The sequence below is a fragment of the Chinchilla lanigera genome, unplaced genomic scaffold, assembly GCF_000276665.1.
Source record: "Chinchilla lanigera isolate Chin_1 unplaced genomic scaffold, ChiLan1.0 scaffold00063, whole genome shotgun sequence".
NCBI lineage: Eukaryota > Metazoa > Chordata > Mammalia > Rodentia > Chinchillidae > Chinchilla > Chinchilla lanigera.
Genome location: NW_004955464.1, coordinates 5,179,205 through 5,206,553, shown reverse-complemented (window position 1 = coordinate 5,206,553; position 27,349 = coordinate 5,179,205). Strand labels below are relative to the sequence as shown.

Sequence of the window (27,349 nt, the reverse complement as noted above, 5' to 3'; positions counted from 1 at the left end):
TAGCAAAAAATTGTGCCTCGGATAAACCTTACTGCCTATGATACTGCCACTGTACAAAGCTTAAACTTTAAATAGTAACTCGTGCTGTTAGCTTGATGTTTGATGTTCCTACTAGTTAAAATTCACTTCTAGCATGGAAATAAAAAAATAGAATATGAGACTCACACTTTCGGAGTAGTTTTACTATTTGGCTAATTTACTGGGAAATACCAGAACATCTGATTAATTCACACTCAAAACTTCCTTTGAAACAAACTGTTTTTAGAATAGTCTTTCTCAAGTGTGGTCTCCAGACAAGTAGGATAGGTAAAATATAGAAATTGTTAGAGATGCAGATTCTTAGATCTTCTCCCAGATTCGGTAAATTAGAAATCTGGAGGTGGCCAACCAACCCTACTACAACCAGATTCGACTGCTTATGTTTTCATCTGAGTTTTTAAAAATAAAACTTACAGGACATTTCGCTTAGAGATGATTCTCTCAAATTTGTAGGCCCCTGTTCCAACTGTGGTGCATACTGAATTTCTGGCTTAGACTAGAATGATAATGAAAGCAATTAAGTCAGCCATACTTCTTAAGCTTTTTAAGTAACAAGTTCAACAACACATCACCTCTATTAACATTTAAATTGAGAAAAAGCAATAGACATATGTTATAAAAAATAAAACACACTGGCTACAATATATTTTAATTGTACCCCTTGAATATCAGATTTAGTGTCTTGCAAAGAAATAGATCTCTGGCATCATCAGTTAGTCAGCTTAACTTCCTGACAACAGTAAAAAAGAGAAGTATAAATCATGACAAAATACTGTACCAAGTATTATGCCCTACAAAAATGAGTTCTAATTTTAGTTGATCAGGAAATAAATCAGCAGACTGTAAAAACTTTTGGCTAAATATCTTATTACCTCTATTTCTTCTCATTCTCATCTTCTCTGAGCATTAATAATTTCCAAATTATAGGCAAATATTCCATTTTTATATCTTTTATATAGCTCAGAGCCTCTGGAATGAGTTTTTTTCCATTCTAGTTACAAGGATTATAACACAAATGTTAAAGAGAAACAGATCTAATCTCACATTTAATGAGGGTAAGGGCACCATTCCAAGAGTCAACTTAAGCTTTAATATTAGCAGCTTTAGGACTTGCTCATCAGTTTTTTGAGGCAGGGTCTCACTATGTAGTGCAAGCTGGCCTTGAACTTGCTTATGTAGCCCAGGCTGGCCTTGAACTTGTGGTGATCCTTCTGCCTCAGCTTCCCGAGTACTGGGATTACAGGCGTGTGTCATTACGCCTGGCTGAACTTGCTCATGAATTTAAAGAGAGAAAATTCGTGTGATTATGTTATTACCAAGTTTTCAGTACAGGGTGCCAGGCTCACCACAGTGCTAAAAAAAAAAAAAAAAAAATCACAGCTATAAAGTAAACCCCTCAATTAGTAATAATAATTAAAAGGTGCACCATATTACCTGAGAGGAAGACAATGGCATAACATAATTTGTTGAACTGGTGTATTTGAGAAATTTAACTACTGAATTAAAAGGAAGATAGCATGATAGGGTGGTACACTGGCCTTGAAACTAAAGCACCCTGAATTTGAAGCCTAATTCTATTACTTACTGGTAGCAAGACTGAAAACAAGTTAGATTCTCAGCTTCATCAGCATAAACTTGTCTAATGATTTGGGATAACATAGCTGTCTATATCTATGGGTTTTATGTCTTTGCTTCTGCATCCATGGATTCAACCAACTGTGGATCAAGAATACCTGAAAAAGTAAATCTGTACACAGAAAGACTTTTTTCCCAGTGTCATTCCCAGTGTTACAATGCAATGTAACAACTACTTACACAGCTTTTATGCTGTGTTGGGTATTACAAATATCTTGGGGATGATCACCATATAGTGACCTTTCAGCCAATAATAGAGTGCATATACCAAAGCACCCCATAAATTGACACTGCTTATGCAGGTTGTAGCCATCTTAGTTTAAATACAACCTATGATGTTCAAACAGCAATAAGCTTGCCTTTCTAATTATGTCCCAGTGTTCAGTGACACAGGGCTGTACTATATTTGGGGTGTGCACGTGTGCACGTTATATGCTAATACTATACCATTTTACTAAGAAACTTGAGCAACCTCAAATGTTGGCACCCATGAGGGTCCTGGAACCAATCCCCCAGATATATTTGGGGAATGTAGATGTAAAATGTCTAGTATAACAGGACTTCTAGAAACAGCAGCTACTATCACCATATCATATGAGAAATGCTAAAACGGAAGAAAAATTATCTCTCCAGGAGGCAAAATGTTTCTTCAAGAGTTATGAGGAAAACACTTAAACAACTAAATATTACATCATTATCACTTTTCTCTAATATGTATATTACATGCCATTATTTATATTCAATATTAATTATCCCCCATATCTAAAAATTTCATTTTATCAATTTAATAATAATAAATTTAGAAGACTTAGAATTCCAATTAGAAAGCTGGGTATGGTGGTGAATGCTTATAATCCCAGCACTCAGGAGGCTGAGGCAGGAGGATCACTGCAAGTTGGAGGCTAGCCTGGGTAACACAGTGTATTCAAGGCTAGCCTAAACTACATAGCAAGACTCTACCTCAAAAAATGACCCTCTCCAAAATCCTAATGAGATAAGAACCAACAGGTTTTAGATAAGGTTTCCAAGGTGTTGGGGCAAAGGATAATTGCACTGTGTCCTGATGCCTAATGTAAAAAATGTCTTTTTTACCAAGGCCAAGTAATTATCTGATGCTATGTATTTACGAGTATGCAGCTCTATGCCAAGACACATATTTACTGCTGTTGGTACTCAGATGAACATATGAGACACAGCTGTCACCTGAAATATAACTATTTTTCCATCATCAGCTTGGAGATAGAAAGTCCAGGAAGAAGTGATGAAGCTCTGTGCAGAGTCCATCATGTCACTCCAGAAGGACCGCACCAGCATCAGAGGGAAGAGCAGATGCATTTTTGGCATCAGGGACATAAGCTAAAGAAAATTTAAATCAAGAGAAATGCATTATTATACTGTGCATCTACAATATATTCAAGAGAACAACATAATATTCCTTAAATCTTCCCGAGATAGGGTTGAATCTATCACAATTATCAGCATTAAACTGTTATCTGTGCACATTAACCATGGTAAAGCATCAAATCTCAGGCAACTTTGTCAGTGAACACATTTGTAATCTACCTGTCATTCTGTCAAGAATAATACAGTGGTAAACTGGGCGTGGTAGCATGCATTTGTAATCCCAGCACTTGGAAAGCTGAGGCAGGAGAATCACTGCAAGTTTGAGGTCAGCCTGGATTACACAGTGAGTTCAAGGCCATCTTGAATTATACAGTGAGACCCTGACTCAGGCAGACAGACAGAGATAAAAGGAAAAAATAATAATGTAGTGGTATCTTAGTATTATTGGTTCTGGGAGTAAAAGGAATACCAAAAATGATGATTCCCAAACAAAATGTTTTGGCTGGAAAGGGTGGCAAGTCAGGAGGCAATTGATACTGTTAAATTCTAAGTCTTAGAACTAATACACGTTTAGTCTGAATAACCTTGCACAGCCAGTGTCAAACAAACAGAAGTACCAGGATAAAATTCTCTAGTCAAAATATACGGAATACCAAATTTGACAAGTTTCAAAGCAGTCAAGTACCAAGCTATGATTGTAACAGAGTTCTGAATTAGGTCTAAAAATATGGAGACTCTCAAGATTTGATTAAACCAGGCCCACCAAGATATTAAGGGATAGAATGAGCAGGGACAAATCAAACTATTCCTAACTTTAATGATTATATGTAGAATAAATCATGTTATAATAAACATCAGTGAAAAAAAGGAAGGGAAAAAAATCAGAAGTATAATGAATAAAATGTGAGATATCTGACATCAGGGCTGAATTTTATAGGCTGAGGGCAGTATTTTACAGGCTGGATATATATAGTAGGTGCTACTGGTAAGATTTTAACATTAATAGGTATCATCTCCCCTCGGGACTCAATAAGCAGCACTGGACCTCTCTCTAGAAAACAGGGTGAGATGTATCTTGCTGAACTCAAGAGACAGCTTTGGTTCTGTTACATTTCAGAAGACAGACATGGAGTAGTATTGGAGAGCAGTTTTTAGAATAAGATCTGTTTTCAGGATCCAGTTTTTCTATTTAATAGCTATGAAACCTTTCCTTAATCCACTGAACAAGCATTTATTAAGGATATAAATTTAAAGTGGTCAGGCAGCACATGTATTTTAATCATTAATGTATACATGTGTTTAGTCTGAGTAACCTCCATTACGCAGATGTTAAACACAAGGTGGTATGTGTATCTGGAAAGAGGCACCAATTTTAAACTGGGGTGAGGGCTTTTTTTTTTGAGGGGTACCAGGAATCGAACTCAGGGCCTCATGCTTGCCATGCAGGCGCTGTGCCACTGAGCTACATCCCCAGCCCAGGTAAGGGATTTTTAAGGTTTCACAAAGAAAAGGACACCTGCATATAGTCAAGGATTCCCTATGTACATGGGGAGAAGGGACAGACACATGAAATAGCCCATCATATTATTAAAATTAAGAATTGTTCAGTATGTATACAATTAAGAGAAAAGGAATTTAAACATATGAAATGTTTAATGGCTCAAACATTTGAAAATTTGCTTATTATTACTTAAAGTAAGAAAAATACAAATTAAAATAACAGATTGCCAAGAGTTGAGGGGAGAGGGAAGGAGATGATTGTTAGGGGGTAATGAGATTGGGGGGGCGATGAACATATTTTGCAATTAGATAATGATGATAGCTGCAGCACATCTTTGTGAATATACTGAACTTGTTCTCACTTCAGAACTGTGAGTTTTTAGAAGTTTGTGAGTTATAAGTCAATTTTAAAAATTGATACAAATTCCATAGAGGGCAATTTTGCTCTATTTCTCAAAATTAAAAATGTACATCTCTCTTCAATTCCACTCTGATGATATTATTCTATAGATATACTCACAAATGTACACAATATAAAACATCATTTATAAAAGAAAAAGATTAGAAGCAACCTATATGTTCACATATACAAGATTAAGTTATGATACAACCATATGGAGTATTTATAGTGAAAAATTAGAAGTGCTTTCTGCATATGCATTTACAAAAATATATGTGTACATCCTTATATATGCATAAAACATCTGTTTTGATAGCCTTGGCTACATACTGTAGAAAAATTGAGTGCCTGACAGACATAGGTGTAGAAGACTTTACAGCCAGGGAGAAGGAACAGAGACATATTCTTTGTATGTTCATACATATATATGTACTCTTATATCTTGAGTTTTGTATCCATTTCTATATTTCCTATGCAAAGGTCAGTAAAATTAAGAATCATTTTTCCAGTATGTTGAGACTATAGAGAATGAGGAGTAGGGAATTTTAAGATATGACACTGGAGAGTAATCAGGAGCTAGGTGATGAAAAGCACCAAAAACCATCTCATCAACATGAATTTCCATGTTGGATTGGAAATTCCTTGGATTTAAGCCTATATGTAACTGGAAGTTACTGAATTATGTAAGAAAGGACAATTACATGGTAAGATTTTCATTTAGAAAAAAAACCTAGACCTTGATGAGGTTTAAAGTGAAAAAAACATTTGGAAGTTAATTTAGCAATAGAGATAAGAAATGATGATGATCTGGTTTAAAACAATGGCAGCTGGAATGGCAAAAAAGGACTCAAATATCAATTTCTCTTAGCCTCAGTTTTACCTTATGTATTTTTTTTTTTTTTTTTTTGTACCAGGAATCGAACTCAAAATCTTGCACTTGCCAGGCTGGCGCTGTGTGGCTAAGCTATCTCCTTGGCCCCTTATCTTATATGAAATGGGGATATCTTTACTGGACCATGAGAAGAAACAAATTTATAGATTATAATTTTCAACAGGAAAGCATTATATAAAAGCAATTATCCAACCGAGTCTTCCATTTGCAAAAATAATTTTGTTTGATAAAAACTAAATATAAAATATAGTACTAAAACAAGATCAAATGGCCTATAAACATTAATCAATACAAGAACCACTTAAGCAGGCAATTTTGAAAGTCAGCATTATTCATACTTGTTCTTGTCTCAATTCAGCGAATGGCAGCTGATTCTGGCAACCAAGATGGCAAGCATATTGCTCATCAGATTGGGAATATGCTTCTGTACATGCTGAAAGAGAAAAAGAGTAAAATTTTAAAAACAGACAGGGAAAAAGGTAAAAAAGGGATTTGGCATTTTATAAAGAAATTTCCTATTTTTAAAAAAAATCTCATCAACATGAATTTCCAAATTTGGTAATAGTAGAAAATGTATTATTTTAATAAATTCCATATTGTCCGCCTCCCACAAATCAAATGTTTTATGTATACATCTATTAATGACACACCCAGGATCTGACATTCAAAATACAGGATCTTCAGAGTTACAGTTTATGTAGTAGATAAAGTACCAGCCTGGTGAACTGAAGATACCACTGAAAGTTTTAGCTCCATCATAGGTTGACTGTATGTGACCTAGGCTGAGGTGCTGAACCTCTACTATTTTGATTTCTGTAAGTCTAAAATGGAAATATCACTGCCTACCACATGGGGTTGAATTTACTTTTGTCATAAACACAAATATTTGAGAGTACTGTTAGGAAAAAAAGGGTATCAATGTCATAAAGGAAAAACAATGCAGTCAGTCTAACATTCTAAATTCTTTTTCTTTGTCTTTCTGAGACAGGCTCTCACTATGAAGTTCAGACTGACCTTAAGCTCACTTTGTAGCCAAGGATGGTCTCAAACTTGCAATGATCTTCCTGCCTCAGCCTCCCAAGTGCTGGGATTACAGGTGTGCGCCACCACAGCCGGCTTAGCATTCTAAGTTCTAAGAACGCAACTAGAAAATATTCTATTGCAGGTGATTCCAAAGTTGAAATAGGTTCCTACCATATATATTCTCTTTTGTAAAAGCACTTTTTCTTGTGATATAACACTTCATGACTTTAACCATTTTATTTTTTTTCCTAACTCAGTCATGCATTTCTGATGCACTTCTCAGAGGGGCTTGATAATAAAATAAACAGTAGTATGCAGATATAAAGATGACCAGTTATGAGCCCGAGCCATATAAATAAGGTTAAATAGCACAGAAGAGTGGATGTGATAGGGGGAAGAGGGGCCTTCTGCTACAATGAATAAGCAGTACTAAATGGAGAAAACTGCATTATTGTTCCTGAACAAAGTTAAATGTCCGCTGTGTCCTGATTATGTTTTTCTTTTTTTTATTAAACACGCCTCTTTCAGCAAAAGGGTTAACAGTGGTTTAACAAGCAACAAAGCCTTTGGTTACTTCTTTTTACTAGCATGACCAATAAAGAATACACTATTAAATACTGAGGCAAAGGGCTGATTCAGTAAAAACCTTGGAGCTACGTCAACTAATCTATGACTGAAAGGCTTAGGAAAAGTATACCATCTATGAAAAGGCAGTAATGAATTATGAGTAGGGTAATTACTACTACATTTGTCTGAATAGAATGCTTAGTTAAACAAATGTGTCCTACCATAATTCAAAATAAACATGGTATCAAAAAACAGATGAAATTTAAAGCCTGTGGAATTTCTAGCACTAGCTCTTAAAACTAAATTCACAAGGATTACAATATAATGGATGACTAGGGTTTTTTGTTTGGCAGTACTGGGGATCCACAGCCCTTATAATGAGCTAACTCACAGCCCTTTTTATTTTTTTGAGACTGGATCTTACTAAGGTGCTAAATTGTCTAGGCTGGGCTCAAAATGGTGATCCTCTGGCCTTAGCCTCTCAAAGTGATGGGATTAAAGGTGTGTACCACCGTGCCTAGCTGGATTTAAACAGTGTGCTTGTCATTTTCTAAGGAAAATGCATATAGAGTATAACAGAAACAACAGAAAAAAAATCAATATTATATACACCTGAAGTCATTAGCATAGCATCTTACCAGATTCACACTCCAGTTTGGTCCGATTTAATTCAATTCCATCATCCACAAACTGACAAATTGAAAACAGCCTGCAACCTCTCTGACATGCATACAACTCCTCTTCCTAGGGAGTTCAAGAACAGGGAGGGTTACTAAAGAAATATTTTCATCTTAGACAAGAAAAGGTCAAACAGAAAACAAAGTTAGTAAGGTTTATTTTAAATCATCCAGTAAGTTTCACACTCAACAACAAAAAAAGGAGCCAGGTAATATCCCACTTTTTTACCACATAAAGAGGTTTATTTCCTTATATTAAAAGTGACATCAGAAAACAGCCTAGTGGCTAAAAATACCTTTTTCCCATATTTTGCGGTCAGAATTTGTGTATGGGGGGGGGAGTTGAAAATAAAAACAGTGACATAATCAGAACCCTAACAGAAGCAGAAAGGAGTAAGCAGTACCCTACAATCAACGGCATACTTCTACCACATCCGTGTTTATGTAAACTGCCAGGTTCATCAGAAAAAGCATCATGATCAGCAGATGACAAATGGTGACCCAAGGCCCTGATAGAAGGAAGTATACACCTATAAAAATGTTTACAGGGAAGGATTTTTAAAACTTCACTTACTCTAATTAAGAACACAGACAAGAACAAAATCAAACCTTTCAGGTGAGTAATTGCACCAGTTCCTCTACCTATTGAAATCTCAGTTTTTTTCATTATGAAGGGAGAGACAACAGCTATTATCTCTAAACTCCTCAATAATTCTGGAAGATAGCTATCCTAGGACAGTGCCTGGGACACAGAAAGTGCTCAATAAGTAGTAATAATGCTGATCTTGAAACTAAACTTTAAAAATAGGAAACAGCAATTTAAAATACTGTTACTGTGTAAGAGCTTAAAATAAGAGGGACATAAGGCTCTTCATTACTGGAAAATATTCATTCCTTAATAAAACCAGTAACAAGGCCTTCAGTAGTTTTCTTCTTTGGTAAAATACATACAAACTGGTGTATATAGGGGAGTCACATGACATTTCACTTTCAAGTATTTTTCTTTTTCTTTTTTTGTCCTTTTGAGACAGGGTCTCGCTATGCAGTTCAGGCTGGTCTTGAGCTCACTTTGTAGCCCAGGCTGGTTTCAAACTCGCAGCAATCCTCCTGCCTCAGCCTCCCTGAGTGCTGGGATTACAGGCATGCGCCACCATGCTCAGCGTCAAATATTTTTCCTTTGTTAAGCTAACCCAAAACGTTACCCAGTACCCATTTCAGGAGACCATATAGATAGCACTGTGCAGAGAGCCTAGGTACAGAAATCAGCCTGTCTAGAATTTCAGCTTGAGCACTTTACTCCATACAACCTTGCAAAAAGTTAATCTCCCTAAGCCTCAGTTGTAAAACAAGGACAATATTCTTACTTCAATATTAAATATTAGGATTATACATTTATATCCCTGGAGCATTATTGTTGTGTTGTACTATCTAATAAACTTAACATTAATAGTTAATGAATATCCACAATGTGCCAGGCACCACGTTAACATTTAACATACACAACACTCACAGAGTAGGCACTCAGTTGGTAGCTATTAAGAATCAGTATTTCATGTTCTATACAATATTATTATTCTAAGTATAATAAATATCTCATGCTCTATGTATCTTAGGTGACTGGCAAGCTCAAAGAAAGTATATCTCCTCTGATACAGGACACAGGAAATGGTTGCTTCCCATCATACTAAGCATTAGCTAAGTAATTAGAAGGTCCCCTGATGATACTATTAATAGCTTTTTATGTATTCTCTCCTTTTTTTCTTTCTTTCCTTTTTTTTTTTTTTTTTTTTTTTTTTTTGTGACAAGATCTTACTATGTTGCCCAGGCTGGCTTGGAACTCTCGATACTCCTGCCTCAGCCTGCTAAGTAGCTGGGATTACAGGCTTGCACCAGTGTGTCCACCTTGTCACATTTTCTTATCCTGAGCTAAACGAAGCTATTCTGTCCTTATTCAGAACTACTAATGCTACATACACCAAATTGATTTTGGAACATGAAGTATTTGTAGCTGTGTTAGGTACTGTGTTAAGAGTGTCATACATATCATAGCATTGTGCAAAGAGCCTAGGTACAGAAATCAGGCTGAATTTACAAGAGTTCCAGAGTTTAAGTGATCAGCAAGGACACACAGCAGCAATGAAGCTGGGAATGGAACCCAGGCTTGCAAGGGTTCCAAAGACCATACCCTGCTAATTAGTTTTGTTACTAACAGGATTTATGTGTCTTCTATTTGAAACCAGAAAAATTATGTAATTGTACTTTTGAGGACAAAGGAAAAATTATACTACTTTAAAAATAACTACTTATAAGCAGGTATTCTACTTGCTTGCAACAAATGATTACTTCTGAAAATGTCATTAAAATGAAATTTCAGTCAGTTTCAAGTATTACACCAAGATTGGCGATGTGAGCTTGTAAATTCATCCGGCTTCATATAACACATTGCTGTTTCCTGAACTGCAAGGTACAGTAACTCAGCAGAGTACCAATATAAATCAGTGAGCTAATTTAAATATGTATAATCTAACTTTATTAATAGATGGCAGCTTATAGTAGAATCAAACTCTTATTCTACTATTTGGTTATGTGACCTTGGGCAAGTCACTTACCTTTTCCAAACGTCAATTTTCTTAATTGTTAAACCCTACTTTGCAGTATTGTTGTGAGAATTACAGATTATAGGGCTGGGAATATAGCTCAGTGGCACAAGTGCCTGTCTGGCAAGCATAAGGTCCTGAGTTCGATTTCCCGTACCAAAAAAAAAAAGTACAAATTATAGTATGATAACTTCTCCATCATTCGAGCTATCAAATTAGTATAGCCAATAAATTTTTAAGTCCAAGACACTGAGGAGGCCAGATTATTTTGAGGTACCGATGAGAATACATTTAATAACTAAATGACATCACTATCACAGTAACTGTTAGAAAACAGTGGTTATTATAAAAATACTTTAAGTTTCCCAACATGTATACTCTTTCAACTTATTTATTTTCTCAGAATTCTGGCTCATATTACAAATTTGCTAGAGAAATCTCGAAAACATGAAACAAACGCTAAAGCAATAGAAAATTAAGTTTCAGCATAGTTCCCAGCCAAATCAATATTGAGTTTTCTGATAGAAGCTTCCATGCAAGCGTGTGTGTGTGTGTGTGTGTGTGTGTGTCTGTGTGTGTTACTGGGGACAGGGCCTTTGCACTAAGCTATAGCCTCAGCCCTTAAAAAAAATTTGTTTATGGTTGTTTTTGAAAGTGTCTCTTTACGTAATCCACGTTGTCCTTGAACTTTTTTTTTTTTTTTCAGTACCAGGAATCGAACTCACGACCTTGTGCTTGCCAGGCAGGCGCTGTGCCGCTGAGCTAAATCCCCAGCCCCTGCCTTGAACTCTCTATGATCTCGAACTCGCAGAGATCTTCCTGCCTTAGTCTCTTCAGTGCTGGGATTACAGGCGTGCACCACCATGCCTGACTTTTACAAATTTTTATTTTGTAAAGGCAAGGTTTCACTAAATTGCTCAGGCTGCGGTCCAATTAGTGATCTTGCTCCGGCCTCCAGAGTGCTGGGATTATAGGTGTGCCTCTACACGACACTATATTTATAAGACAGAATGTAGGTGGGCAGTAGTCTTTAATGTAAGTCTGAAAGTCAGAATTTCTCATTTTTCGCTTGACTGACTCTGACAATTTAGGATAATCCTGTCTTCTATGCTTTTTTTTTTTTTTTGAGACAGACTGGCCTTGAACTTATTATGTAGCTCAAACTAGTCTTGAACTAACAGCAATTCTCCTACCTTAGCCTCCCTGAGTGCTTGGAATTACAGGTGTGTACCACCACACCCGACTTTAAGGCTTTCAAAAAAAAAACTCGTGGTGGCACACGCCTGTAATGCCTGCACTCAGGAGGCTGAGGCAGGAGGATCGTTGCGAGTTCAAGACCAGCCTGGGCTACAAAGTGAGCTCAAGGGCAGCCTGAACTGCATAGACACCCTGTCTCAAAAAAAACCCCCCAAAAACAAAAAAAAAACTGACAATCGTCGTGCAATGTAAATTTAAACAAATAGGGAAAGTTAAAATACTTAGATTTAGATTTCAAAGTCTTGAAAGTAGTCGCCAAAGACCTCATCGGTCTTCGTAGCCACTTTGTGGTTTAAGAGGGCAAAAAAGACTAGCCAGAACAGTTAAGCAAATAGCACAGGGAAGCAAAAACAAGGAGAAAAACACGAGCAACATCAGCAAAATCACTTCTAGAGCAAGGTGGAGGGAAGGGGCATATACCCAAATTATAGTACATGGGGAGTCACCAAGCAATTTAGAATGTTGTGTAAAGAACTCTTAAGAGGCTGAAAGACAACTTGAGAAGATGCTGCTAAAGCAAAGGCAGCAGCTACCAGCTGGGGATGAGGTGACAGGTAGTGAGAGTAGGGTCGCGCCTCTCCCAGAGCTGCAAAAGCCCGCCCGACGGCAGTCGCGTCTCTGTACCCGCCCCACGATACCCTGTAACAGCCGTTTGAATGCACAAACCTGTTTCTTCTCTAAGACATTCCCAGTCCCTAATGGCAGCGTCTCACACACGGTAACAACACAGGCGGAAGCCCTTCTTGGACATCCCACAACTCCGGGGGCCGACTTCACGCTCACAGACCAGTGTGCAGTGGGTCGGGCGCCTCCAGTGAGCCCCGAGCAGATGCGCTGGCGGCCCACAGGGCCGCTCGGGACGCGCTCTCCACGGACCCGCGCGTCTGCGCCTCCCCCCCGCGCCTCCCTCTAAGCGCCCGCCTTCCTCCCGGCCCACGAACTCCCGGATTCGGGACAGCGTCTTTCACCGTGCCCCCAGCCTAGCGCGGAGCAGTGCAGCAGACTTCCGGCAGTTACAGCAGGCAAAGGTGCCGGCGGCAGGATTAGGGACGAAAACGGGAGCCGCACGAGGGAGGCCGGTAGGTTCTGGCGCCGACGCCGGCGCGGGGCGCCGAAAGACGGCGGAGAGGGGAGGGTGGAAGCCTGCGTCTGAAGGCCCTACCTTGGGGTAGGTGTGCAAGGGGTACGTCAGCTGACAGGCCCGGTGGCAGGACGCCGTATCGCCCAAGACCGAGTCGAACGCTTCGGCCGAGGCGGTCCCCGAGCCTCCGGCCAAGGCCATGGTCAGAAGCAGCAGCGGTGGGAGCCCCAGCTGGGTCCGGACCCAGAGGTTCCCCTTCGGCGCCGCCATCTTGTTCCCTCTGTCACCGCGGCTCAGCTGGTTGCTGTTTTCTTTTCAGGTTTCGCCTCCTTCCGGGGCCAGCCCCCTCTCCCAGCCCCGCTGGTCGCCGCTTCCGCCTCCGCCGTCGACTAGGCTCCACGGTAATGAGCCCCGCCTCTGGGACTAGGAACCGCTTAGGGGTTGGCGTGAGGAGGCGGGCCGAGCCTTAAGCGTCACGGGCAGGGCGTGCCCCACACCGACCGCCCTGCGTGAGGAGCAAGCTGGCGAATGTGGTTCCGGGGCCCCGCGGGCGCGGTGCACGCTGGGGAATGTGGTTCCTCGGGCGCTGAGCGCGGTGCACGCTGGGGAATGTGGTTCATCGGGCGCTGAGCGCGGTGCACGCTGGGGAGTGTGGTTTCTCGGGCGCTGAAGCGCTAGAACCCGCGACGCTGGCACCGTTGGGAGTAGGCCTTCGAGAACGCGTGCGTGTGGTTCTGACCCGGGCGGCTGGGCTCGGGACCCTCTAGGGTGCTCTTTGGAGGGGCCTAACCGCTGTCAGCGCTGGTTTTCCTGGTGGGTCTTGCTTCAGGCTGTGGTTAGGTGCTCCTTTCCTGCCCCTGAATGCCGGGGGCAGAGGAGAATGGTGTTTGACTTCCTCCAGGGGTCCAGGCCCTACCTGTGATGGTTAGGGTACCCTGACCAAAGAACTGCGGAGCCTGGAGATGGCTGCTTATAGTGAGGACCCTGTTGGAGTCTGGAGGTGGTGGTTGCTGGTCACTAGGGCAACTCTTGGGTTGGCTCTGTAGTTAAGAGGGCCTTATTGAGCCCACTGAAACTTGAACCCTGCTACAACCCAGTCTAGGTCGACAGAGGGTTTCCATGTCATCAGATTCAACACCTGGCCAGATACTGGAACCCCTCCGCAGCGTGCATACCCAGGAAGTAGACTTACCCTTGTGCTCTTAGGAAGAGCTCCCCCTCTCACCTAAGAGGAAATCTTAGGTCCTATAATACCATCCACGAGATCCCATAATTTAGGAATGCTTTCAGAAGACCCATCTGGGGAGATGGGGAGAACATATCTTAGCAGCCTCGGTGAAGTTTTAGAATCTGCCTTCTTGCACAGAATACCCTGAAGCACGTGAAGGTAGCTGGAGTCCCCTAACGATGGATAAATTCGTCATTCGAACGCCAAGAATCCAGAATAGCCCACAGAAGAAAGATCCTGGAGGAAAGATTTACAAGCAGGCCACGATTGAGTCTCTGAAGGTGAGAAGGGATCTGGGACTAGAGACAGTGTGCAAAGGACTGTGATAAGACCTAGTGTGCAAGACAGTATCAAAGAGTTCTGTCATGGGAGACCCAGGGGTTAGTTCTTTGCTGCCCTCCCTCCCTGAAAGTGTATCTGACCATTCCTTCTGTTTCCCTCTCTTTATCAATTCCCCTACCTCTGCTACACCATTATAATTACTCTGCCTTTACCATGTGTTTGTCAGCACGTGGAACAAGCCCTCCCCCACCTTTGTAAAAATTCTTGTCTGTTAGGAATGTGTAAGTACCAAATACTATGTGATTCTGTATGCCCTATACAAACCTAGTAAGGAGTGAGTGACGATTACAGTACCTACTTTAACATCTTACTGACTAGAACTGTATGGAATAGCCTCCACAGCTGCAGTTGAGAGTAGGAAAGGGACTTTTAATGAGCTCTTTGCTACCTGGAACTCAATTTGGTATGTTAGCAAGGAAGAGGCAAGGAGTATACACAAGGAAGCAATGAACATAGGTACCTAACAAATATTATTTCACTGAAAACAAAACTTGTGGTTGGTGTCTTTTGTCACCTTGAACCTCTCCTTCTGTATTTCTGACTTCTTTTCAGTTCCTTTTTGCTTCTGCATTCTCCATCTAGATTCTTAATGTTTGTGCTCCCTAAAACTCTCATACATTCTGTGTATTTGATCAGGTGATCTTATCTATCTTAAGGCTTTCTATGCTGATGACTATCAAACTGGTACCTTCTGTCCAGATCTTTGAAGATGGGAGGACATCTGGGGCTAGAGACAGTGTGCAAAGGACTGACAGTGAAGCAGCATTCTGAACGCTTGACTTGGATTCCTCCTCTCCTGGGATTCACACAGACTTACCAGACCCATACAGTATTAGCAGCAAAGAGGATATATCCAGAAGTGCTGGGTGTGAGGCCCTACTGTGCAACTGGGCAATGTTTGCAAGTCATGCCTTTCTCTGGGACCAGATTCCTCAGGTTGTGGATGTTGAACATGTCAGTGTTTATTCAAGGGACATAGAGGTCACTTGGGGAACATAATCTTTCTTATTTGAAGCTACCCTGTGAGATATAGGAGCATCCCTGACTCTTGGAATGCCCTGACTCTCAGATACTAAATATAAATACATCTCACTGCGATTATCAAAAATACCTTCGCTTATTTCCAAGAAGATCTTGATTGGGAAGGTGATCTGCATGATTCTTAAAGACACCTCCTACTCTTGCAGTTCTATGACTTAATGAAACATATCCAAATTTAACTGTTTCTGCTTTGTTAGAATATTCATGTATAATTGTACACAGCAGTGATAGAATATTCATGTATAATTGTACACAGCAATGAGAGATTGTAGTGTCAGATTTTCTGGAAGAAAATGGTAATTAAACTACACATACTCGCCTCAATTCACTCTTGCTTTCTTTTGAGACAAAGTCTTGTAATATAGACCAGGCTGGCCTGGAACTTTCTCGGTAGCCCTGGGTGATCTTGAGTTCACTGTCCTCCTGCCTCACTCCCTAAGTGCTGGGACGATAGGCACATACCACCGTGACCAGCTTCACTCGTATTTTAATATGCCCCTCTCTCTTCTGTGTCCCTGCTTGTGCCCCAGTTAAGAATCACTACATGAAATGATGAAAGTAAATGGCCATGGTGGTGCATGCCTGTGATCCCAGCACTCAGAGGCTGAGGCAGGAGGATTACCACAAGTTGGAGGCTAGCCTGGGCTACGTGCTGAATTCAAGGCCAATCTGAACTAATTAGTGAGACTGTCTCAAAAAAGGTGGAGGGGCAGGGATGTGGCTCAGTGGTAGTGCTCTTGCCTTCCATGCACAAGGCCTTGGGTTCAATTCCCCAGCAACGCTCCCCCAAAAGTAAATGATGTATTGGGATCAGAATAAACAATAGGCATATAGAATAATATGTCCCTTAAATATATTAGCTTTTCTTCCAAATGTGTTGCTTATTCTCCTACATTTATGTCTCTATTTATGATGGTGTAAATATGAAGTGTTCCCCAAAGACTCATGTATTGGAGGCTCAATTACCAGTGTAGCACTGAACCTAGAGTGGTGTTTGGATTGGCTATTAGGAGGCAGGGTGTAGTTGGAGGAAGTAGGTCATTGATGGTATGCTTTTGAAGGGTATATCTTGTCCCCAGCAGCTCTTCTTCCTGCCTTCTTCCTCCTTATCCTCTTTTTCCTCCGTTCTCTCCCCCTTCTCCCAGCTCCTCTCGTTTGTCTCTTCCCTCCCTCTCTCCCTCCCTCCCTCTCCCTCCTGGCTTCCATGGGGTCAGCAGCTTCTCTGTGCTATAACCTCTGCTATAGGATCTGCCTCACCACAGCCCCACAACAATGGAGCCAGCTGACCATGGACTCCAAAACCGTGAGCCAAAATAAATCTTCCCTCCTTTAAGTTCCTATTTTCAGGTGTTTTGTTGCAGTGACAGAAAGCTGACTAATGCAACATCTACCAAGTGACTGGGATAGAAACCTAGGAACCATATTCTAACTATTTTCTCTCTTATGTCCAATTTGCAATTCTTCCTAAAAATTTCTTGCCTGTACTCATGTCTCCAGCGTTAAATTCGAAATCTTATTTCCTCATCTAGAGCAGTACTGTAGTCTAGTGACTTGTCTTCTTGCCCTTGTCATCCTCTATTCTTCTCCCCTCCGTGTGCATACCAGACAAATATATCCCAAGCAGAAAAAAAAATCTGCCCAGGTCATCTTTCTCTCTCTCTTTTTCTTTCCTTTTTTTTTTTTTTTTTTTTTTTTTTTTTTTTGTACCAGGAGTCAAACTTAGGACTTTATGCAGGTCACCTCTCAATCCTTCAGTAATTTCTCATTAACTGTTGATAATGACATTTCTTTGTATGGCATGCTGGGCCTTCCATAACTTGGTCCCTGTGCCTGCTGTTATTACTTATACTCTATCATCAACCCCTCACAGTTCACCAAAGATGAAGTACTCTTTCTTACTCTGTCCCTTTTCACTGCTGTCCTGTTTGCCTGTAAATCCCTTCCTCCATGTCTTGGAGCCTATGTAGTGCCATAGCTAGGAACACAGACTCTGGAGCCAAACTGTGAAAGTCCTAGTTTTGCCTTTGTGACCTTGGACAAGGTATTTGATCTCTTTCCATCCTCATCAATGAAATAGTGATTGATAATCCCTATTTTGTAAGGTACTGTGAGGTTTGAAAAAGTCAATATATGAAAAGTACTTGGAACAGAACCTGACAAACACTAAATATTGTGTGCCTGTTTGCTGTTATTTATCTCCCATGTTTTAGTTCAAGGGTCTTCTCCACCATCCTCTGAGCCATCCTTGTAACTTAAACAGTCCCTCTATCATCGCAACTTATTTATGCTGTATTGTTTCTTTACATGGGTGTGTTCTACACGTTGAACTTCTTTTTTTCAGTGTTTTTGAGACACGGTCTCCTTATATAGTCCAGATTGACCTTGAACACACTATGTAATCCTGGCCAGCCTTTCTGTTAGAGAAAAGAAACAAATCACAAATAAAGGAAAGCCCATCAGAATCACAGCTGGCTTTTGGGTTCTGAGTCTATTGTAAGATTCTACCTCTGTAACTTATTGGGGATGAGAAGTTGCTGCCTGTTTGGCCTACCCTCTAGATCTTTGGCACTGGCCTATAGTATTGTTTGTGACCCTTAGGTAATCTCAGTCTTAGCATAGCAGAAAGAACAACTGATTAGAGCAATTATGTTGGCTAAAGTGGTACAATTAGCAATAACAATAGCATCAAACATAGCATAGAAAATGACAAACCATGGTAACAATTAATTTGCCACCTTTAATTGTATGAACTAGATTTGTGGGTATATAATAAAATCTAAAACAAACCAGAAAATTGTAGACAGTAAATAAGCCCTCAAGATAGCAATTTTTACCTCAGGGGAGAAAATTTAAAAGGGCTTAGGGAAAAAACTAGAGAAATAGAAGAGGAAGAAGTTAGAAGGCTGGAGGACAAAGGAAAATCAACAAACTTTGGGAAACTGGTAAAGAAGACAAGAGGGAAAGAGAAAGAAGAAATAAAAACAAGAACAGAACAGAAAACAAAGAATAGAAAAACAAGAACAGAATAGAACAACAACAAAAATTAGAAACCATGTTCACACTGATATAAAAACAAGAATAAATGATCAAGAAAAAACAAAAGAAAAAGAAGAAAATGAGGGCTGGGCATGCTAGTGCATGGCTATAATCCCAGCACTGGGAGGCTGAGGCAGGAGGATCACTGTGAGTTCAAGGCGCATCTGGACTACAAAGTGAGTTTAAGGAGAGCCTAAACTGCATAGTGAAACTCTGTCTCAAAAAGGAAAAAAAAAAGAAGAAGAAGAAGAAGAAAATGAGGGGAAAAAAGTCCACCTCAAGGCATATCTCTGCTGTCACTGGTAGACAGCGTGGGAAGACAAGAGTCCAGATCTGCATTGCTTAATCCTAGCCAGCCTGTACCTTCAGTTCCACTGAACTTCAGACTGGTTTCTGACTGTAAGGATGGAACCCAATTTATTCACACTGTAACACTCCATGTGCCTCCTACCAGTTTGAACTCAGCTCCCTGCCTGCTTGAATGCAGCTTTCTGACTCCTCCCAACTTGAACTCTGCAGCCTCATTCTGACACTGGGAGCTGCTAGATGGAGCTGGCCCCCAGCTGTTCAGAGTTCTGAGCTCAGTTGGCTTCTCTCCAAGATGGTGACCAGCAATTTGCCCTCTCCTGAGGGACGTCAGAACCCAAGTAACTCACCAGCCACTGCAGTGTGATGCCTCCACTGCTCCGTTCCACTGGTGCTTTTCTCTGTGGAGGCCTCTGAGGTTGCCAGTATTCACTGTGCATCTGCATGTTTGAGCCACCCCTCCCACACAGTGAGTCCAGGCTCAGGGAGAAAGTGCCACCTGCCACTTCCTTCTCCTTTGTTGAAGTCTCTCTTTGCTTTCCCCATGGGCTTCATTTGTCACTTCAGATCCTTGCTGGGTCCCAGGAACCAGCTTCGCTCCTTCTTCTCTTTCTCCCATTGCTATATTCCATTGTGTGGACACCAAATCTTGCAGAGGCTGTTTCTCTGCTGTTCACCACTCTGTCAGCTTCCTGGAAGTCTCAGAAGTGGAGATTTCTGAATGCCATGCTGAGAAGGTATAAAAATCTTGAGACTTTAGGTTCGTTGTACTTCTTTTATCAGTATGTTACAATTAATTTTGCCATGGCCTTATCATATTCAGTAAAAATGATACTCAGTAGAGTTCATGAATTACACATTTAAGTGGTAAAGGTTAATTTGGTTAATCTCTTCTTACTCCCTTAAGAGGATGTGATTTCTTCTGTTGGTTGCAATAGCAGATTTTTTAAAAATTAAAAAGCCTAGAATATGCTAATTTTTTAAGCTTTAGCATCTCTGAGTGCTCTGTGAGCTTTTCTTGTCTTTGTAGCATTAACTAGCCAATATGTTGTCTCCTGCCCCCAGCAATGGAATTGTGCCCACATTATTGCTTATGAGTGAATCATTTTCCCTAATTGTTTTTGTCAAACCTGATATTGCAGCCATTCCCAACTGAAAGGCCAGATGGAGAGCCCATCTTTATGGTGATAAGTGTTTCACTACTCATTATAACTTTTCCATTCCTTTTGTGCCCATTTGCGTCCTAAATAATTCAGGTAAAAATTTGAAATACCTGTTTTCAGATCCATATTTAGGAAAGGAAACATTTCTTTGGTATACAGTATGGCAAGTGAATTTTTTTTTTTTTTTTTTTGAGGCAGGATCTCAATATGTAGTTCATGGCCTTGAACTCACTATGTAGCCCACGCTGTTTTCAAATTCATGGTGATCTGCCTCAGCCTCCTGGGTGCTGGGATTACAGGCATGTGCCACCATGCATAGCATATATGTGGAATTCTTTTGCTGTGGAAGACTGCTATTTTTCCCATTTTTGGCTTATCATTTCAGATCCAAAAACTGTACAGTAGTTTTGTTCAGTTATATCACTGTGTGTTGAGAATAGAGATAAATTACAAACTGTTCCTACTTTCAAGTTACTCATAGTGTAGTGTAGAGGCAATTGTCTTGAGCAATATATGCAGTAATTGGAATCTATACATATTATAAAGGTACCCAAATGAGTATGGTCAAATGTGGTAGGAGACAGGCAAGAAAGGCTTCACAGAAAAAGTGATACTTGAATTGAGTCTTAAAAAATAAATAGATGAGCTGGTATGGTGACATATACTGCAAGTTCAAGGCCAGCCTGGGCTACATAGTGAGTTCAAGGCCATCCTGAATTACATAGCAAGAACCTATCTCAAACCTTCCCCAAAGATAAATAGCTGTATATTAGGCAAAGAAAGTGTGTCCTAGGAAGAGGGTATGAAATACTGTGATTATTTAGGCAGCTGCCAATAGTCACACATATCTAGAACAAATGACGAGTCTGAAAAGGATAGCAGGAAGCAAGTCACTGGAAGGCCTTTTATACCGTGCTAAAAATTTTTGACTTTCATAGTTCCATGTGTTGAAATGATCTGATATGGAACTCCAAAACTGATTCCAGCCATGTAGAAATGCTAGATTAAAAAGTCTCCAATACAGAGCTGAGCCAAGAAAGGGAAATATTCAGGTGCCAGGAAGAGAGAGGAAATCAAAACTCAGAACTGTAAGTGGGAGCTGAAGCTGAATAGTTCCAGGAGTATGGAAACCAGAGGTAATGCTCAGGGGCGAGTTTTAAGGCCAGTGTGGGGATAGGAGATAAGACCTCAGGCAAATAGAATGGGAGCTTGAAACTGATTCCCCACATGAAGCTGGGAGCCAGTACAGAGCTACCATGTTTGTAAAAAAGTGTGCTAGAAAAATTCTATCCCATGGTCCAAGAAAGCAATATAAAAATTATAATTTTCTCAGGGCCTTGGGTAGAAAAAGAATTAGAACCACACACTTAATACCATATTAGTTAAAATATGGTATTAAAATATGGTATTAGTTAAAATATTTAACTAATACCATATTAGTTAAAATTCATATTATTTGCAAAGCTGAAAAAAAATTAAAATAAGAACTGGTCTGGAACCATGAACAGCCAAAATTTTGACAGAGACAAATCTGAGATTTCCCTGTTGAGAGACTTCACATCTTAGGGCACATGAGACTGCCACAAAAAACAGTCCTCTTTGAAACCAGGCATCTTGGTGCATGCCTGTAGTCCCAACACTCGGGAGGCTGACACAGGAGGATTGCTGTGAGTCTGAGGCCAGCCTGGGCTACATAGTGAGGCCCTGTCTCAAAAAAAAAAAAAAAAAAAAAAAATCCTCTGTGAAGATGAACTCATGATCAAAAATGACAAACTATAAGAAAATGCCAGGAAAGAGAATGAACAGATGTAGTAGACTCTTCATCCCAAGAAGTAGAGATGAGAGAACAGTCTGAAAGAGACCTTAAATATGTCTACAGGATTCACAGAGATAAAGAAATGAACAGTAGTCCTAAGATAAAAATGAAGCAGTATGAAAAGAGAACAGGCAGATTTAGAGGAAAATACAGAACTTGTTCAATGAAAAAAATCCATTTGTTCAATCGGAAACATATTGAACAGATTAAAAGTAGACAAATTGTAGCTAAGGAGAGTAAATGTGCTGCATTGGAAGCTAGATCTGAGGAAATCACTTAGAGTACATTGCAGAAGAATAGAAATATGAAAGAAAAGATGGTATAAAAGAAGTTTTTGAAGTAGAAGCTTGCAAAGAGAAGGCTAGATTTTATTGAGCATATATCTTAAAAATTGTAAGGGTAAATACTAAAATGAAGTGTAATGTCTAAACTAACTTTTAAGCCATAAAATAAAAACAAAGTTAAGAAAACTCAGTCTGTTAATAGAAGATAAGAAAGGAGAAAAGAAGGGAATCTATATCTAATTCTCAGTAACCCTAGTAAATGCACAGAGTAAGCATGTCTACTAAAAGATATTCTTACTTGGGTAGGGGAAGGGGAGAAAATAAAGCAGCCATGGGATATTTGAAGCATAATGACCAGAAAAGATGAAAGTGAAGAAGTGGAAGAAGTCTATTTTAAAAAGTCTGTCATAGGCAGGAGTTCATTGAAACGTTTGTGACAGGAAAAACACAAGGTGAGAAAAAGCCTAAATACCCATTAGGGAAATAGATTTCAAAATTCTGAATTATTTGTATATAAAAATAATGAAATACTACCCCTACTACTGAAAACAACTGGGATCGTATGTGTTGATATGAGTAAATCAGGAAAATACATTGCGTGAAAAAAACGTATTTATAGCTTCTTTCTGTTGAAAATATCCCCTTATTTGGCTTTATTTATTTTGCATAGCACTTAACATTAATAATACTATTTTATATTGTACATCATAGAAAAAGACTCTTAGTTTTGACGGAGGGCAATAGGTATCAAGTGATACCTTCCCAAATGAGATTCTGGATCATCTATGCAGGCCTTGTGAAGGCAGTACAAGAAGATCAGTTTTGGAATCCTGAACCATCACCCACCACCAGCTATAGAGAAGATTGAATTTAAAGGAAGAGAGGAGAAAAAATGGCTTCAGATGAAGCATACATACTGTGGGAGTTTCGCCTGGAGAGTTGACTTCAATTCCTGGAGTTGGTGGACACAGATCAGACCTGTGTTAGGGAAAGTAAACATAGAGAAAATGACAGTCTTATGCCAGAGGAAGAAATTACTGCATTGGGAATACTGTTACCTTTAGTATTTTTTTACGACAAAGATTGTGGGCAATCATGAGAGAAAATGCTGGCTGGCCTGGAGTTGAATTAAAGTGACTAGGGTCACCAGGGTCCTTGCAAGGACAATGGGACCCCTACTGAGTCTATGTGAAGTGCATCACCAACACCTGAGACTTGGGGGAGGACATGTAAGCAGCTGACTGGAAGAAGCATTTGCCCGTATTTTGGTGCCACAGGTGAGGTCTCAATAATGGGAGCTCTCTAAGAAACTGCAAAAGCTAAAAGAAAAAGTGTCTGCTTTGAATATCTGCCAATTCAGAGAGTTCCAAAACCTGAGTACATACCATCACCTCAGAGAGTAAATTTTTCTTTTCATGTCTTCAAACGTCCGCTCCTCCCTCCTGCCATGGCTTCTATGCTAGAAGCAGACCCTATCCAAGGAAGGGAGATGAGATTTTTTAGGGGAGTGCTTTTTAAATTTTAAGTCAAACTACCATATCAACTATGCATATAGAAAAATGCACAGATCTTAATTGTTAATCTTGAGGAATTTCCACAATGTGAACACACCATTAGATCAGGAAATTAGATCAGGAAAACCATAGAAATTAGATCAATTAGATCAGGAAAACCATACCAGGATCGCAGAAACCTCTAATACCCTATTCTAATGCCTAAAAACCCACTTCTCCAGTGTAATAATGATTAGAGATATGATTTTTTATTTTGTAATTATAAAAGCAACTTTATTTTTTGTCTGCCACTTTTTTTTTTTTGGTTTTTCTCCGGTACTGGGAACCGAACTCACGACCTTGCGCTTGCCAGGCAGGCACTTTCGCCGCTGAGCTAAATCCCCAGCCCCTGTCTGCCACTTTTTAAAGAAGAGTTTTTAGTTGAAATAACTTCAAAACTGTAGAAAACTTATAACACAAAGAACTTTCCCATTTCCTTCATCTGTGTTCCTTAATTGCTTGGCAAAGAGTATAAAAGATTTAAATTTTATACTATTTTATTGTGGGAAATATGCAAAATATCAGCTATTTTATTGTAAGTAGTAATTTACTCTGAAATTTTCAAATTCTTTGTTTTTTTGTCCTTCTGAGACAGGGTTTCACTGTGCAGTTCAGGCTGGCCTTGAACTTACTTTATAGCACAGGCTGACAAACTTGCAGTGATCCTTCTGTCTCACCCTCCCGAGTGCTGGGATTACAGGCATGTCCCACTATGCCCTGCTCAATTCTTTAAGAAAAAAAAAAAAAAAAAAAAGGTTTAAATTTTCTCCTCTAGGACACAGGCAACCGTTGAAGTGTGTTTTTATTGTTGAAATAAACATGTCTTTATGACTTTGTTCTCCATCCGTGCCTGTGAATTAAGAGACTCTTAAGTGAGCTATAAGGTTCATTCACCTTAGCATCATTTTTCTTCTCTTCTCTTCCTTATTACCTCTTACTGCTAAGTGCCCAGTGTTGTCTGACGTGGTAAGATTAAAACTTGCACTTTTTGTAATAGAAGCAACTCTTTTCCTGATTTGCAGTAAGCAGGTCCTGCTTTTAAGCAATTACCCATCACTTGGGGCCATCAGACACACTGTGCTTTGGTTCAGGTCATAATCAATAATTTATATGTCAGTAGGAGCCCCATTAGCTCAGGTGAAGGCAGATATCTTTCTAATGAAAATGTTCCATTTTCCAAATGACTTTTCTTTTTCTCAGAGAGTTGTGGTCATAGAAGACATAAAAAGATGGAAATCCACGTTGGAGCTTCCTGATCAAACCAAAGAGAATCTAGTTGAAGCCTTACAAGAATTAAAGAAGAAAATACCCTCCAGGGAAGTGTTAAAATCAACAAAGATAGGTATGTTTCCCTCTGAAGTTTATGAAAAGTACTTCTACTTTGCCTCCTTTCTTCCTGCTTTGAAATAATAAGTTGTCTGCCCTGTGCTTTTCAAATTATCTCTGGGAAAGAACCTTTGTTTTAAAAAATTCTCCATGGTTGCACAGAAAATGGAATTAAAATATATGACATAAAAAATATATAGGACACAAGATCCACTTTGTTGTTTTTGTTGTTTTATTGTTGTTTTGAGACAGGGTCTCACTATGTAGTTCAGGCTTGAGCTCCTTGTGATCCCTCTGCCTCAGCCTCCTGAGTGCTGGGATTAGGGGTGCACAGCACCACACCTGGCAAAGATCCAGTTCTTAATTTAGTTTTGGCAGATATAGAACTGTCAAATTGCTATAAAAGTTTCTAAATGCCTATCTTCTATACTGGTAACTGGCAATAGGTACCATTTTGAGTGTGCTTGATGCTGGGTGTGCAGAAATGAAGAAGACGTGGCTTATAGCCTCAAGGAACTTAGGGTTTGGTAGGCAATACAAGCAGGCAGGCAAATGAGAAGAGTGAAATATTATGGGTTATAAATAAACACATCTAAATATTGATAATAATAAATAAACACATCTAAATAAACACATCTGCCTCCTATTCTGATCTAAACTAGGTGTACACTGGAACAAAGGACAGACAGAGCAGTTACCTAAACCTGGTTAATTCCCAAAAAGCTTCAAAAAGGAGATGGCATTTCAGCTAAATCTTGAAAGAAACTTGGCTTTTCTGTCCTGAGTAGAAATAACTTGCAGGAACTAGTTTATAAGACAAAATGATAGCAACTTTTGCCTTCGCATCGTTTAGTACAGCTTTGGAGATATTTCAAAGGTAAGTGAAGGACTATGTTGAATACAGCGCACAACTGTGGGTAATATGCAAGGGAGGGCCAACATGTGTTCCTCAAGCTGCTCCCAGCTCCCGAGGGAGGCGGGGCGGTTACTCACAGCTGCCGCTCTTGCCCTCGCTAGTGCAGCCATTGCCACTTCTGCCTCCCCTTGACCTCTTGTTCTTGAGAAGCGGGAGAGAGAGCCGCTTCTGACTGGCACTAACAGCTGGGAAGAGATGTGTGAAGTCCCCAGAGGGTTCCCCAAGAGTTTTAGAGTTGCACCCCTGTAATATAAGCCAGAACCTGCGAAAATTAGATGCTTAAAGAACATAAAACCCTATGATTGTAGCCAAGAAGACTCTCCCATCTGTTGCTACATTTTCTGTCTTTATAGGTTGTGGTCACTAGAGGGCAATAAGTCCATTCATATCAGCAGATAAGATATTTTCTACCAGTAGAGGGTACTAGTGATTAATATTTTATGACATGTATTTATGTACATATGTGCATGTACATGTTCTTACTTAGGCATACACCACAGATATCATATATGGTCAGATCTTAAATGTCAACATAATAAGCTGGAATTGCCCTACAAACGTATGTAGTAATTTTTTTAAAAATAATTTCTATTTCGCATTTGAATACACTTGTGAGTGTGCTTTTAAGAATGGGTGTGTCTGATGTTTGAAGGCTTTAGCTTAAGCATAATAAACTGCAACTTGACTACATACTATAAACTTGACTTACAAGGGACTGGAAACTATCTAACTTTTTTTTTTTGTCTTTTTGAGACAGGGTCTCGCTCTGCAGTTCAGGCTGGCCTTGAGCTCACTTTGTAGCCCAGGCTGGTCTCAAACTCTCCATGAGCCTCTTGCCTCAGCCTCCCAAGTGCTGGGATTACAGGCGTGCGCCACCACGCCCGGCTTCTATCTAACTTTTGAACCTTGGCCCTAAACCTTTCCAAAATTTGAGGGTATATGCAATACTATGGAGGAATTTCTTGGTTGTTTAAAAATTATGTCATCTGCAGTGCTGAAGATTTGATTTGGATCATTGCATGACAGTGTATATATTCACCAACCATTAGTCTTCCCACTTGTCCCAATCGTGTGGGGTTTTTTTGAGGGGGAGATACTGGGAATTGAACTTAGGACCTCACACCTTGCCGGGCAGGCACTACACCACTGAGCTAAATCTCCAGCCCTATCCTGTGGTTTTTTTTTTTTTTATTTTAAAGAGTAAAACAAGAATAACATAATAATAGGGGGGACTTAGCATATTACAGACAAAATGGTAGGAACTTATCAATGGTTATCGTTTTACATATTATTATCTACAAAATAGTTTCTCAGGAAAACAAATAG

At 39.9% G+C, this 27,349-nt stretch overlaps 2 protein-coding genes across 5 annotated transcripts in view; one reads left to right on the top strand and one right to left on the bottom strand.

The window, feature by feature from the left end:
• Tmem59 (transmembrane protein 59) overlaps positions 1-13,381 on the bottom strand; it is a 28,917-nt gene extending 15,536 nt beyond the window's left edge. For both annotated transcript variants that reach the window (XM_005398535.2, XM_005398536.2), the window contains exons 1-5: positions 13,094-13,381; positions 8,039-8,144; positions 6,149-6,243; positions 2,878-3,030; positions 454-535 (exon numbers count right to left, since the gene is read on the bottom strand). In XM_005398535.2, coding sequence (XP_005398592.1) covers positions 454-535; positions 2,878-3,030; positions 6,149-6,243; positions 8,039-8,144; positions 13,094-13,282 — 625 coding nt within the window. In that variant the 5' untranslated portion in view covers positions 13,283-13,381. The remainder of the gene's footprint in view (positions 1-453; positions 536-2,877; positions 3,031-6,148; positions 6,244-8,038; positions 8,145-13,093) is intronic.
• Tceanc2 (transcription elongation factor A (SII) N-terminal and central domain containing 2) overlaps positions 13,337-27,349 on the top strand; it is a 41,219-nt gene continuing 27,206 nt past the window's right edge. The window contains exons 1-3 of one of the 3 annotated variants that reach the window (XM_013521710.1): positions 13,337-13,413; positions 14,379-14,521; positions 24,982-25,123. In XM_013521710.1, the coding sequence (XP_013377164.1) occupies positions 14,420-14,521; positions 24,982-25,123 (244 nt within the window). In that variant the 5' untranslated portion in view covers positions 13,337-13,413; positions 14,379-14,419. Of the gene's footprint in view, positions 13,414-13,652; positions 13,826-14,378; positions 14,522-24,981; positions 25,124-27,349 lie in introns of those variants that run through there. The other 2 variants (XM_013521709.1, XM_013521708.1) reach the window with 2 other exon arrangements.